This window comes from Cladophialophora psammophila (genome assembly GCF_000585535.1).
Source record: "Cladophialophora psammophila CBS 110553 chromosome Unknown aczJe-supercont1.18, whole genome shotgun sequence".
Taxonomy (NCBI): domain Eukaryota; kingdom Fungi; phylum Ascomycota; class Eurotiomycetes; order Chaetothyriales; family Herpotrichiellaceae; genus Cladophialophora; species Cladophialophora psammophila.
Window position 1 is genome coordinate 49199 of NW_006912939.1, and position 13636 is coordinate 62834.

Below are 13636 nucleotides of genomic sequence, written 5' to 3' on the forward strand. Positions count from 1 at the left end.
CGGACAAGTGATCCACAAAAGGTAACGATGAATGACAAGTCAGTTTTGCTTAGAGGCTTCGTGACCTTGTTTCCGTAATTGAGAGCTTCGTCATTCACGATAACGCTCGATCTCAATAGCTGTGTCGACCCCCTGGGCACTGACTGAAGTTAGGCATTCGAGTTCATATCTTAAATGTTGGCATTATCATCTTGACGTGGATGACTATTCAGGCATGATACTCAACCAATCAGGTAGGATCCATCGTTCATTAAGCTTGTTGGTTGTCACTGGCACTTAGAATTGACCGTGGAATCGAAGGAAGAGGTCACAAAGATAACACGCGCTTTTGTGCACATAGATGACTCTCGGCATGAGCTTGACACGGTGCGTTGCGTTGTAGAAGAGCAACCTGATCTCGGCATGGGCTTTGATGCCTACCCTTGTGCCATCCAACCGATTGAGTAAGGCGGTGCAGGCTTTTGTTCGCGAATTGCCGAACCGTTGTAAGGCTTTCGAGATTCCGGGGGTGTCTCGAAGGCTTTCGAGCAAAGGAATGGCTGACCTTGGGATTGAGGATGAGCAAACAGTCTTCGACAACTGGACGTGAAAACTCTTAACCTGGATGTTCTGGAAAAGACTTCTCTTTCTCCTGGATGCCAAAATCAGCGTATCATAAGAGCTGTAATAGTGACTCGGTTTGGCCACCAAGTCTCTCATAATAATCGACCTTTTCGGGCTTAAATTGGTATCGTTGTTGAGGAGCGCGCTCAAACAGGGTGACTGATCGACACTTCCGAAACTCTGAGTCAATTTCATCCAACTGTTGATAAGTTTGGGGCTCTGGTGGATGTTTGTGATGTTGCCTCAACAATTAATAAGGTATGGAGGAACTCTCGGATCTAGCTTTGGATCTCTCGAGACTCGTCAAGCATCTCGGTCCTCGAACCATTTACAGTCCGGTAGAATTGCATCACCAGAGAGGATCAGACGTCTTGCTTCTGGCGCGGTTGTAGCCGCGCACAAATGCGAGAAATGTCTAGCTTGACGAATTGTTCGAAGAGTACATCAACATCATGCTGCCTTGCATTTTTGTTATCAGAGCAACGAATGAGCACGATATGAACTAGAACGTGTGACAATCGACTTATCGACTTACTACACCGTGAGAACTGCTAAGTAAAAAACATATCTGTCGTAAACCTTCCTCAGCATATAGAGTAGCAGTACCGTTTACTGTCAATCGAACAGTGAGTCCTTTTGCAGCCAGGGCCTCTTCAATGCAGATAGCAGTCACAGCTTGTGAGTCTTTGCCGCGTTAGCAGAGGAAGTACAAATGTATAACGATCTCGGCTTCCTGTTCGACGGATAAGCAGCGTCGTTGGTCAGCGGACGAAGTCAAGTGGTTCTCCTTGGGACCGATCCTCAAAGCCCCGCGCATAGCAATCAGGGATATCTTTTTGCAGCAGAAGCTCTTTAGTTATGGAAGTCTCCCACATTGTTGCTGGTGGATTATCGGGAAGTCTGAATCATTCCTCGAGTCACCACTGATTCGTTTCGAGATCGATCATGTAGTATGGCTTCCAAGTCGATCTCCACGGGGTTTTCCAGGTAACCTGAATCTCGTGGCTGTCCCTGGGAGAAGTTTTCAATGATCACTATTCTAATCAAGCTCTTCGTACACCACGTGCATGATCGCGCTTGCAACCTGAAGGCTTATAAAATAGGAAGGTCAAGTGAGGGCAAGCCATGACCTCACCAATGGCCCCTCAGCGGCCTTTCCTTTCAAGATGAACAAACAAATTCGCCAGACCTGGATGGAGTGAGCGTCTCGTGAATGTTCAAGACCTGAGCCACCGCACAACGCCGAAATGACACTTACTGATCGCGAGGTTACAGTTCTATCTCTTCTCGATGATATCTCAGACCCTCCCATCAAGCCTCCCTCGCTCTACCTCGACCTGGAAGGGATCGAACTCGGTTGCCACCGATACTTGTCCATCTTTTCGATATTTGTTCACCCCCAAAATGGGAGGAATACTTAACACATGCTTAAGACTTCATAGTCCACTACACGGCTCTCCCGAATCCCTTTCATTTTCTGTAAGCTCAGCGGCTTACCAACGAGACCATTTCGAGCTTCCTGCTTGATTTGGCTCCCTTGATCTCCCGCATACTCTCATTGCTCAGGGGCCTTTTCTGGACGCAATTGCTCCCAATTATCTCATCTGATCACCGAAGGCTGGTGCCTTACTAGACACTCCACTTCTCCCATGTTAAAAAGTCATCCCATAGCACCGCTTCTCTATCAAATAGACTCAGCTTTGAGCAGCAGGTTCTCAGGTAAACCGCCGCCTTCAACATGGCTGATTTGACACGACTCGTCTTTGCCGCGGTATCGTTCCATGTCCCTTCCGTTACTTGCGTCGGGACCGCCGCTATCGAGAATCAGTGTGATGTCGAGGTCTGAGTCTGAAGCATTGCAAATGTTCCTAACGACACAGTTAATTATCTAAAGCTAAATGTTGGCAGCTACAATGAGATCTATCAAGTGAACCCGAACGTGGAGACATCTCATTGAAGATTATCCCGGCTCCCGAAGACTCTTGAACACTTATCACTCTAATAATTCGATACTTTCGGATAATATTTCAAAGATTAATGGGCATCCTTTCCACAATTGGGGCCTTCACCTCTCACCCTCTTTCAGCGGCTACTCTAACATCACCTACGACCCCGGTGTAACTCTTTACTCAGGGATATTTACCCTAGCTCTTGTTTGGGCTAAATCGCGCGGGGCGTTAAAAGAGCAATTCACTTGGTTGTTCATTGTAAGATTATGAGGAACAGCCTCTTGAAGGGGAGATGTTGCAATTGAATATGACAGTTTGGGAGGGATATTGTCGACTCCAGCAAGAGAACATTTCAAGGGGGTGCGGCCGAACACGTCCCACTGGCCACAGTCGAAATGCCTCAAGGTTAACGGCCACAAGCCACGGACATCTGTCAATATCTCGAAGGGAGGGGAATTCGTAGGCACAGCTAAGTAAAGGCTGGTAGATACTACTGTCTTTGCGCCTGCATTTCTATATTTGACTGTCTTACAAGCTCAGGGTGTCGCAGAGACAAATGCGGGAAGAGAGTGATGGCTTTGCAACTGACAAGCTATTTCACCGAGATGATGCACCGATGCTGGACGATTTCCCCTTTCGAAATGTTGTGCATTCCTCGACGCACAGGGAAATGCTGAAGACGAACTCCGCACCTCGAACCCTGACTTTGGGGATTTCTTCGAGCCACGGTCTCGAAGTGATCTGAAGTTCGTTTACAAGGAAGACCAGATGGGTCATGTAGCTTCCGACGGCTTAAATTTCGTGCACTACGTACTTTTTATGGTGCGTTGGCTATCCAACACCAGGGTACATACGCCAAGTTATATAATTTTGGCAGGCCGCCGATTCCTCGTCTCCAGCTGTGACCAACGCGAAGAAACAACTCTGCCCTCCTTGAACACCGCCAACAGGTGTTTTTCAGGTCGGTCAAGGACAGTGATATCCTCCAACGGGTTGGCGTTCAAGATCAACAAGTCCGCCACGAAGCCCGGCGCCACTCTTCCAAGAGAGTCCTGTCGGCGCATCATCTGGGCCGCGTTGATTGTTGCACTTTGGATGATCTCCAAGGTAGACTGCACGTTTTTCCGTAGCTGAAACTCCTTGGTCTGGGCAAAGTGCATGGGTCCCAGTAGGTCGGTCCCGAAGCATATCGTGACGCCTGCCTCCTTGGCAAGTTCGACGGCCCTGAGCCCGGATTCGAGAGTGTTTTTGAGCTTCGCCATCGACTCTGGGCTCACGAAGGCTCCGAATTCGGGCATCGATCCTGCCGCATATGTCACCAGGGTCGGTGTCAGATAGACCCCTTTCTGAGCCATGAGCTCCGCGGTCCCTTTGTCGAGGTAGTTGCCATGCTCGATGCCGAGCACACCACAGTTCACCGCTTGTTGTATCACAGCCGGGGTGTATGCGTGAGCCGTGACAAACGTTCCGGCATTTGAAGCCACAGTCGTGATCGCTTTGATTTCATCCTCGGTGAATTCGATATCACCGAGACCGCCGCGTGGGCTGGAGACTCCTCCTCCGGCCATGATCTTGATGAAGTCAGAGCCGAGACGGAGCTCCTCTCGCGTGAACTTCAGACACTCCGGCACGCCGTCCACGGTTCGACAGGAGAGTTGTTTGGCGCCGCCGCAACAATGGCTATCATCGAAAGCAGAACGCTTGTCCCCGCAGCCCCCGGACTGCGACAGCTGGCGACCTGCAATGAAAAGCCGAGGTCCAGGATGGATGCCTTCCTCGAATGCCAATTTCAGGGGTAACAGTGCGCCGCCACAATCTCGCACGGTGGTGAAGCCCCGGTCGAGCATCGCTTGCCCGATCTCCGGCTGACGAAGAAGAGCCGTGTCCGATGAGAGATTCAAGATCTCGTCAAAGCTGGTAAAGCCTTGTACTGCCGCCAGGTGCACATGGCAGTCCCAGAGGCCGGGTAAAATGTATTTGCCCTCGAGATCAATGCGAAGGATGTCTCCATCATCAGTCGTCTTTCCATTCTCGTCCCCGACAGATTGTACGAGGCCTCCTTCCAACCTGACCGTGGTGTTATGCCGTACACTCCCGTCAACGGGATCAATGACCTGGGCGTTGGTGAGAATGTATGTCTGCTGGCGCGGCTGTTTCCATGGCGTTGTCACAGTATCAAGGTCTATCGGGGGATCGAACTTCAGGGGCGGTGTCGTCATCTTTTGTTGTGCCCAAGTCGAATTTCTTGAAGTGATAAAACCAGGCCGAAAGAATTGTGAGAACCATTCGAGTACCTTTTAACTGACCAGCTCCCGATCAAGCACCTCTTGTATCACCCCAGCATCCGGCGATAACCAGGATTGGGGATGGTTACGTGATTTCTCTGGGATCTGTATAGCCAGAGGCCCACACACATCTTGGCCCTTCGTTGTGAACTTCTCTACGAGTCCAAAAGTGGAGCCCGAAGCGTCCCCCGTGGGGACGGGGTCACTCGATTGCAGCCCCTGCCAGATACTTTCCCTTCTCGGCGAGCCTCCACACACAATTACGATCTATCTAGAACCTGGCATTGGCGCTTCACTGATTACACTCGTCAGTTTTCGAAGACAGATATCAAGTCTGCCCGAAACTAAAAACATGCGTGCCATTGATAGCCCATCGACTGTCTGGGCCTGGCATGGAGAATACCCGATAACAGCCAGACCTGTAATGCTCGCGAGACCGCGAGGTTATCTTCGAATCCCTTTATCAAGGCCAGAGCCCTCTCAAGACGAAGCCAGGAGAGGCATAACATTCGATCAATCACCCAATTTCTCTGCGTTTTTGGGATCGTGCAAACTCCAGCACAGTTCCTAACATGGCATCCCAGACTACTGGCAATAGATACCTGAACAAGCATGACTCGCCCAACTCGATCCACGTTGCTGATGTCGCGAGCACAAGCATCGTCGATGAGGCCATCAAGCCACAGGTCGACGCCAACCATATTGACACCGGTCTCGATGCCTATACCCAGGCATTGGAGCTTGACCCGGAGCACCTGGAACGGCTTGCAAAGCGAGTACGACGAAAGCTGGATTTCATCCTCCTCCCGCTGGTATGTCGATGATCCTCTCGGTCCTGTATCTGTTGCTGATATCTCACAGATGGTTTCCATCTTTATAACCGCCTACCTCAAAAAGGCGTCCCTGAACTACGCCAATGCGTTCAGCTTGCAAGAAGACCTGGGTCTCAAGGGACGACAGTATTCCTGGACGGTTGCCATCGGCGGCTTGGGACTCATGATCGGATCTTATCCTGCCAGTGTGGCGGTCCAGAAGCTGCCCGTCGGCAAACTGATTTCCTGCTTGCTGTTCAGCTGGGGTCTCTTCTCCATGGTCCTGGCTGCTGCAAAGAACTTTGGGACCATCTTCACCGTGAGATCCTCCTGGGCATTTCCGAGTCCGGCATCGGCCCGGCCTGGATCGTACTCACCAGCATCTTCTGGACTCGCGACGAACAGCCACTGCGGATGTGCATTTGGCAGGGATGCAATGGACTCGCCGACGTTGTCGGCGCAGGTATCGCCGTGGGACTTGGTAGCGTCACAAACACGGCTATTCGCTCGTGGCAACTCATTTTCCTGGTAAGGCGCCTGCCTGCTTTGTCTTTACTCCCATCCTTCAGGTCCGCGAGACTCACAGATGGACAGGTCGTTGGATCGATCGCCGTCGTTCTTAGTATGATCGGCTTCTTCTTTTTGCCATCCGGACCCGGTGACGCAAAATTCCTGACTCGAGAAGAAAAGCTTGCCGCGGTTTGGCGCATTGCGAGGAACCAGACTGGCATCAAGCATGGCAAGGTTCTCAAGTATCAAATCTACGAAGCGCTGCGGGACTTCCGGGTCTGGTGTCTCCTCGTGCAACAGTTCACCATTGGTATGGCCAACGGTGCCCTCACTGGCTATTTTAGCGCATTCCTTCGAGGGTTCGGGTGGTCGCCCATTGAATCCGTCAGGTATCAGCTGCCTATTGGCGCGGTTCAGCTGTTTGCAACCATCGTTGCAGGCTATCTTGCCTCACGCTCCCGCAATCGCACGATCATCATCATACTGGTGCTCGCCATCTTTGCCATTGTGGCCATGGTCGGATTTTCCACCATTCCGGCAGATCAGAAGATGGCGCTCACGTCATGCACTTGGATCGTGTCGGCGTACGGAGGTGCGATTGTGCTCAACTGGGCGATCGTGGCGGCCAACTTTGCCGGCCACACCAAACGCGCCACCGTCAACGGCATCAACTTCGTCGCCTTCTGGATCGGAAACTTCGCGGGACCTTTTGTTTTTGACCTCAAGGAGGCACCACGCTACCCATCGGCGACGATTGTTCTGGGCGTGATGATTGGCGTAGGCTGGGTGGCCACGGCCGCCACGGGCCTCTGGATGTGGAACGCGAACAGGAGGCGTGATGCTAAAGCCGCGGCGGGCGACCACACCTACGATCCTTGGCAAGGCAATATCGATGGGTTCACAGACCGCACCGACAAGGAGAACAAGTCTTTCAGGTACCGCTACTGAGAAGACGCCGCCCTGCATGGATGACGGTGTGCGCGGATGTGTCGTCGAGAGACTGTGAAAGTGGCGGAGGTCTGCTTGAGAGGACTCTGGAGATGCAGAGGCGTCCGTGACCTTTTGCTTGCAAATGCAAGGATATAGTCGAAAACACTTGCTAGCTAAATAGGGGATGCTGTTCATACAACCTACTCGCCCCTACAGAGATCGCCCGTACAGCGGTAGAGGACCAAACTCCACTTCGCATGCGCATTGCAACAAGCGGAGAAGCGTAAAGGTAATTTGCTGCTTTGAATGCTGTCCGTGCGGGAGGAATGGTGTCCGAAGGTGTTGAGCTCGGGAGACTGCATTGCGATGATCTCAGAGCAGCAGAATCTCCACGTCTAGGTTCTTCAACACCTCCCGCCAATCCACGAGGACGTCGCCGACCTCGCACCGCCGTTGGGCGGCGGCCTCTTCGCGTTCAATCCATATCTGCTTCACGACCCGGTGGATTACCGCACGGTTGGCGGCGCCTAAGCTCGTCGAGAGGCTCAAGACGCACTCCGCCAGTGCTTGCGCCTCGGCCGTGTAGGCTTCGGCGGCGGCGATGAAGATGGGCCAGATCGAGACTGCGGTGCGGTCCATTTCGAGGAGCGTCGCCGCCGCGGACAGGGTTTGGAACACTTGTTCCGCGACTGCCGAGGGTGGATAACGCAGGACCACGCGAAGGAGGTAGATGGTCACAGCGGAGTTAAAGAGATTCAAGTTCGACACGATGAATTTCCGCTGTTGTGCCGGTGTCTCCATCGGCCGCTGTCTGCTCATGTAGAGCTCGACCTCTGCGTCCAGGGGAGTGTTGAGCGCGGCGAGGATCTTGCTGGCCTGAAGCAGTTCGTCCTCGGATAGGTCTGGCTTGCCGCCCTGGAAAGGCCCTCTGACAGCTAGCTGTTTCTCGAGGAGGCGGGCCTGGTACAACGCCTTCATCAACCGAGGTGTGCTGCCGAGCGTATATGCGAACTGAGGGTCGGCCGCGACGTCTCCCAGCACTTCATGGAGCGTAGTGGACGTACTGGGGGTGTCGGTCGCGCCGCCGCCCACGATTTGAGACATGAGCGCGTGCAGAACAAAACTCTGCGTGACTATCCACGCCTCGTAAGAAGTAACCCAAGGCTTTTGCCCCAGATACTGCGCCACGTATTGAACAGAACCCTGGAGATGATGCCTCAAGCCATTGGACTGGCCGTGAAAGACATGCTCGGCGAGCGTGACGGTCAGCATTGCCGCCAGCGTACTGCTGAAATTCTCCGTCGGACTGGCTAGGCTGCGGCGGAGGTGGCGCAACGCGATGCCGAAATGCTGCGTGGCCGACCTGTCATAGCCTGCAGGGTTTGGCACATCGAGGTTGGAGAGGTGAAATGCCGACTGGGCCAGAATGCCGTGGAACAGAGAGCGAGTGCTGGCTGAAGTCATGTCGTGCACCGCGAGGCACGGGTATGTTGACTTCCACGGATTGTAATCGTCATTAATTGGGGTCATCATCACGGACACGTTGGAGATGTAGTGGTGGAAGAGCTCGTTATCTTGGCGTGATCCATCTGGTATGAGAGACGTCGATAACTCTGTCGGGATGTAGATCGTGGGTGGGCCAAGATCTCCATAGTCACTGCGATCAGTTGTTTGTGGCGAAGGAGGTGTGTACGTGGCAGGAGTCGTGGTCTCTGATAGTGCGTTTTGCGGGCTTTCCGGGCGGTCTGTACTCTCTTTCAGAGGCGTCGTATGCTCGGACTGGGCGGACGAAGAATCAATCGCTTCATAGCTTGGGAAAGTAACGAACGGACTGGGATGGCGGTGCAGGGGACATCGACACCGTTTGTTCTCTGCGTGCTTGATCAGATGGCCCACCTCCCTCAGGGTCCAGGTCGGATATCCGTCCCAGGTCAATTCACAGGGATAGGCACGTCGCTGCTGCGGCTCATATGCCCCCGTCTCGGAGTCGACCCACACAAGTCGGATGTCGTAGCCCTCACAGGCCAGGCGCGAGTGAACGCATTGGGTACACCGGGGAACTAGATTGTCGCAACGGAGACCTCGGCGGCGACAGGTCCAACACGCCGTAAAAGTCCGCTGGGAGGTGACTTTGGGCATCTCTAGGTAGCTGTCGGGCGAATGGAGAGGCGGGTGTCTTCATCGGGCTGAAAATTGAAAGGAAAAGGAAGGTCAGGACGAGGGAATGTCTTGGGTCAGAGTCCTGCAGTAAATATCGTAAGGGTCCTTTCGATGTCGATGATCAATGATTTGCCCGGCTTGAAGAGGAAGTCCACAACGAAATCTTCTTTCCCCTCCACTTCACCCCGGTGGAGCAGCCCGATCTCTTTGCATTGGCTAGTCTAATATAGAGATGTCTGACCCAATATAAATGGTGGTTATTCGGCGAGTCAGCTATTCGATGTGGTTCATGCCGTGTGCCCAAAATATCTAGGTCTGGCCGTTTGAATAGGCTATTTGGGATACTTATGCGTGATTCTATAGAAATCCTATCAGCGCAAGGGCACTGGTGCATCTACAACTCTTACCGACTCTCACATCGTTGTTGTTCGTTAATCGGTTGCTATATAGCACATTATGATCGATCAGGGCACAATGGTCGAGGTCAGCGGATATGGAAACCTACAGGCGGTCCTGAACAATGTCTATAAACAATATGCTGAGTCCAATCCGCGGTCCTTAGATGCATACAATCGCAGCTGCGAGGTCATGCCAGGCGCCAACACCCGCACGTCTATTCATGCATCACCTTTCCCACTTACGATCGAACGCGGCCAGTCAGCCTACTTGTTCGACGTCGATGGTCATGAGTATCTGGACTTCTTGGGAGAGTTCTCCGCTGGTGTTTACGGACACAGTTCACCGGTGATCAAAAAGGCCATTATAGAAGCAATAGAAAAGGGCTGGAATTTTGGAACCAAAAACATGTTTGAGGATCAGCTGGCCAGGTCCCTTGTGCAGCGCTTCAGTAACAGTATGGAATTGATCCGGTTCTGCAATTCGGGAACGGAGGCGAACATGATGGCTTTGGGGGCGGCGATCAATTTCACAGGCAAGAAAAAGGTCAGACACTGAAATCTAAGAGTCGTCGGTGACTAACTCTTCTCTCAAGATCCTGGTGTTTTCTAACGGATACCACGGCAGCACCATTCTGTTCCTGAATGGATCGCTCAAGCACACTATGAACCCCCCCTACGAATTTGTCATCGCTCCATACAACGATATTGCAGGGACAGACTCTCTCGTCAAAGCAATTCCTCCCAACTCTCTCGCAGCCATCCTCGTTGAGCCTATGCAAGTCTCTGGGGGCTGTATCCCTGGCACCGTCGATTTCCTTCGGCACCTGCGTGAGTTGGCAACCACCGAGAAGGCACTTCTCATTTTCGACGAGATCATGACATCGCGACTAGACTACGGCGGTCTCCAGGTCACGCTCGGCATCAAGCCCGACATCACCACAATCGGCAAATGGGCCGGTGGAGGCATGAGTTTTGGAGCCTTCGGTGCGCGAGGGGAAATCATGGAATGGTTCGACCCACGCAGCGAGAAGCTCGCCCACGCCGGAACATTCAACAATAACATCATCACCATGGCGGCCGGAGTTGCAGGGAACGCGATCATGACCAAGGAAAGGCTCACCGAACTGAACGCCTTGGGGAGCAACTTGATGGCAGCTATCGCTAAAACTATCGAAGCAGGACTGTCCGTCCCAAATGGCTCAAAGACGCAGCCTAAAATGTTTGTCACCGGGCGTGGGAGCCTCTTTGCCATTCGTTTCAGCGGGCCCGAGAGTGGGATCCTGCGCGAGCTGTTCTACCACCATCTTCTCACCAACGGCATCTTCATTGCGTCGAGAGGGTTCCTGGCCTTGACTCTCGAAATCACTGAGGCACACTGCACACGCATGCTCCGGGTAATTGAAGAGTTTATAGCCAAGTACGGATCGGCACTGTTGTAGATGTTCAAGGCTCGATTGAAAATCTTTGAGTCGCAACTCCTGCGTGGAGTGTGTTACATAATAGACTAGACTCTTTGCGAAGAGTCAAGCATACCTTGGAAAAATCTTCTTCTTCTCTTCTTCTATCCTCTGACATAAGATCTATCTCGATGTACTCTTTTGCGGTATTTGGCAGATTGTATCTAAGCTCCACACCAGACTGCTCGGCTCACTGCTTGATGGCCTCATCCACCGCCATCGCGACAGCCACCAGCTGCTCCTCTTGCAAGTTTCGGCCCACTAGCTGGACACAAACTGGAATATCGGCGAACTTCTCGGGGTCATACATGTCGTAAGTCTCTTGGTCGAGCGGATTGACCGGTGTGTACAAGCTATCTTTGGTGTCTTCGGGCTTGACGCTGGTTACAGGCAGGATTACGCACGGGTAATCCAAGAGGTTCCACTGGGATAGATAACCCCACCAGCTAACTCAGTGTGAGTTTGGTCGAATTGAAATATGGAGGGAAAAAAATCGTTGCACTTACGGGAGGTAGTCGTGTGGAAACGAGGCTGATGCCATGGATGGTGTCAGCAATGCGTCGATGGGCTTGCCCGTCGACGTCTGAGTCTTTGTGGCAATCCAATGGGCCAAATACTCTGTCTGGTACTGTCGTTGATCTCTGTGGCAAAGTTAGGAGACACTGAAAACGGTGGTATTCGGGGAGGAGGCTCACTTGAACAACTGAGTCAGCTCGTGGACATCCAACATTTTCGCCCGGTCGAAGTATTTGGCCACTGCCGGGATCACTGGCTCCCCAGTTCGCTCGATGAACTCCTTCACGTTGCTGCCAGCGGTGGGGTAATAGTGTTTGAACTGAATCTGGTCAATTATCTTGTTATACTCCGATTGTAACGGAACCCTACCGTAAGATCCCAAGCCTCCCGGTGCCTATAGGGCTTAAAGTCGATGACTACGGTGAGTTAGCATAAGTTTCACGCAAAAGGAGCACATCGGGTATGAACATACTTTCATGGCCCGCAGCCTTTAATTTGTCAACCACCATTTGTACAGCCCTCTGCATCGGTGGATGTGGCATGACGACCTCATCCCAGTACATGACGCCAATAGTGGCTTTGGTCGGAACTGGAGCAGGTTGCCACTTTATGGGCGCCACTACCGGATCGTAATTCCAGGGTTCAAAGGCATTCCAGACCTTGAGTATCAATTCGATATCTCTAAGGCTTCGCCCTATGGGACCTATGCTGGACAGAATGGCGGCTTGGCCCGTGAAACCCATGGCGTTACCCTTGTAGCTGAATCTGCGGGAAGTCGGACGAATGCCATAAAGTCCATTGAACGATGCGGGAGCGCGTATCGAGCCTCCGATATCCGTTGCAATGCCAATTGGCGCTCCATGGCAGCCATTTAAGGCACCCTCGCCGCCAGAAGAGCCTCCACTCGAGAGATCAGTGTTGAATGGATTCAACGTCCGGCCCCAAAGGTTGGAGATTGTTTCGAGAGCCTAGACCGGAACAAAGTCCCATTCTAATCAGCACCTCTCTCCACCAATAGAAACCAACAACGGCCCAAAGAAATACCGTACCATTCCGGTTTGTGGCATGGTCGTCTTGCAATACACAATGGCTCCCGCCTCTCGTAGAGACTGCACAGCTACGGCATCGGTCTCGGAGACGTGGTCCGCCAGAGCCACGAATCCCAAGGTGATTTTCATACCCTTGACATCCGTGAGATCCTGTTTTCCGAGATGTCAGTCATGCATGGCCCAAGCCGCAACTGCTCGATGCCGCCGGATAGGTATTGCTTCACCTTGAAACTAATCGGGAGCCCGTGAAGTGGGCCAACCACTTTCCCTTGCTTATTAAGGTGGTCATCCAGATCCATTGCCCGTTTCCTCGCCCCCTCGAAATCGATATTCATCAGTGGATTGATCAATTGCTGCGCAATGGCTGCCCGCTTGCAAAAGGCAACCGTGACTTCGAGAGCCGACCATTTTCGAGAGTGCAGCTGCTCAAGCAATGCTACACAGTCTTCGACTTCGGTGATTTCCAGCTCTCGCCCCGTCAACAGACCACAGCTTCGGAAGATAGGTATCACATTGCGGGGTTTAGATGATAATATCGCCTCCGGCAGAAGCCAGTCTTTGGGGATTTTGGACTTGAGTTCCGCCTGCGCAGCCTATATATAAGTCAGACTGAGGTTTCTTTCATTGAAAAAAAAGTTGATAGGCTTGAGTTACATACAGCAGCAGTCTCTTGCCAGGCAGCAGCAGACATATCGAACATGTGTCGTGGTGAGAGGCAACAATCTCCCTGTCGGTCGTGGTCTTGATTGTCGATATCAATGGCCGAGGTACCCCAAAGAGTTATTTTAAAGGTCCCTGCTTTAATGGTCGCCTCACGCAGTTAATCCGGCAATTCGGGAACTACCCTGGCGGGGATGTGCGGCGATATCTTTCGTTGTGACATTCTAATCTTGTACTACGCGGGAGACGATTGACATAGATTGATTATATCTACGCTGGATTTCTATATCGTCGTCCCGCAAGCCAG

At 52.4% G+C, this 13636-nt stretch overlaps 5 protein-coding genes across 5 annotated transcripts; 2 read left to right on the plus strand and 3 right to left on the minus strand.

Annotated features, from left to right (window-relative positions):
- Positions 1-3412: 3412 nt before the first annotated feature.
- On the minus strand, positions 3413-4771 carry A1O5_09923 (uncharacterized protein; the record flags this gene model as incomplete). The annotated part of the gene is made up of 1 exon (XM_007750501.1): positions 3413-4771. The coding sequence occupies one exon, from the start codon at positions 4769-4771 to the stop codon at positions 3413-3415; it is 1359 nt and encodes a 452-aa protein (XP_007748691.1).
- Positions 4772-5409: 638 nt separating this feature from the next.
- Positions 5410-7107, plus strand: A1O5_09924 (uncharacterized protein; the record flags this gene model as incomplete). Its single annotated transcript, XM_007750502.1, has 4 exons — positions 5410-5649; positions 5699-6065; positions 6113-6177; positions 6244-7107. 4 exons carry the CDS (start codon positions 5410-5412, stop codon positions 7105-7107), a joined length of 1536 nt encoding a protein of 511 aa, XP_007748692.1.
- A 354-nt stretch (positions 7108-7461) lies between these two features.
- Positions 7462-9228, minus strand: A1O5_09925 (uncharacterized protein; the record flags this gene model as incomplete). Its single annotated transcript, XM_007750503.1, has 1 exon — positions 7462-9228. The coding sequence occupies one exon, from the start codon at positions 9226-9228 to the stop codon at positions 7462-7464; it is 1767 nt and encodes a 588-aa protein (XP_007748693.1).
- A 495-nt stretch (positions 9229-9723) lies between these two features.
- A1O5_09926 (uncharacterized protein) lies at positions 9724-11086 on the plus strand (the record flags this gene model as incomplete). Its single annotated transcript, XM_007750504.1, has 2 exons — positions 9724-10191; positions 10241-11086. 2 exons carry the CDS (start codon positions 9724-9726, stop codon positions 11084-11086), a joined length of 1314 nt encoding a protein of 437 aa, XP_007748694.1.
- A 208-nt stretch (positions 11087-11294) lies between these two features.
- Positions 11295-13360, minus strand: A1O5_09927 (uncharacterized protein; the record flags this gene model as incomplete). The annotated part of the gene is made up of 8 exons (XM_007750505.1): positions 11295-11550; positions 11611-11745; positions 11800-11939; positions 11990-12036; positions 12093-12588; positions 12670-12819; positions 12894-13262; positions 13328-13360. 8 exons carry the CDS (start codon positions 13358-13360, stop codon positions 11295-11297), a joined length of 1626 nt encoding a protein of 541 aa, XP_007748695.1.
- Positions 13361-13636: the final 276 nt, after the last annotated feature.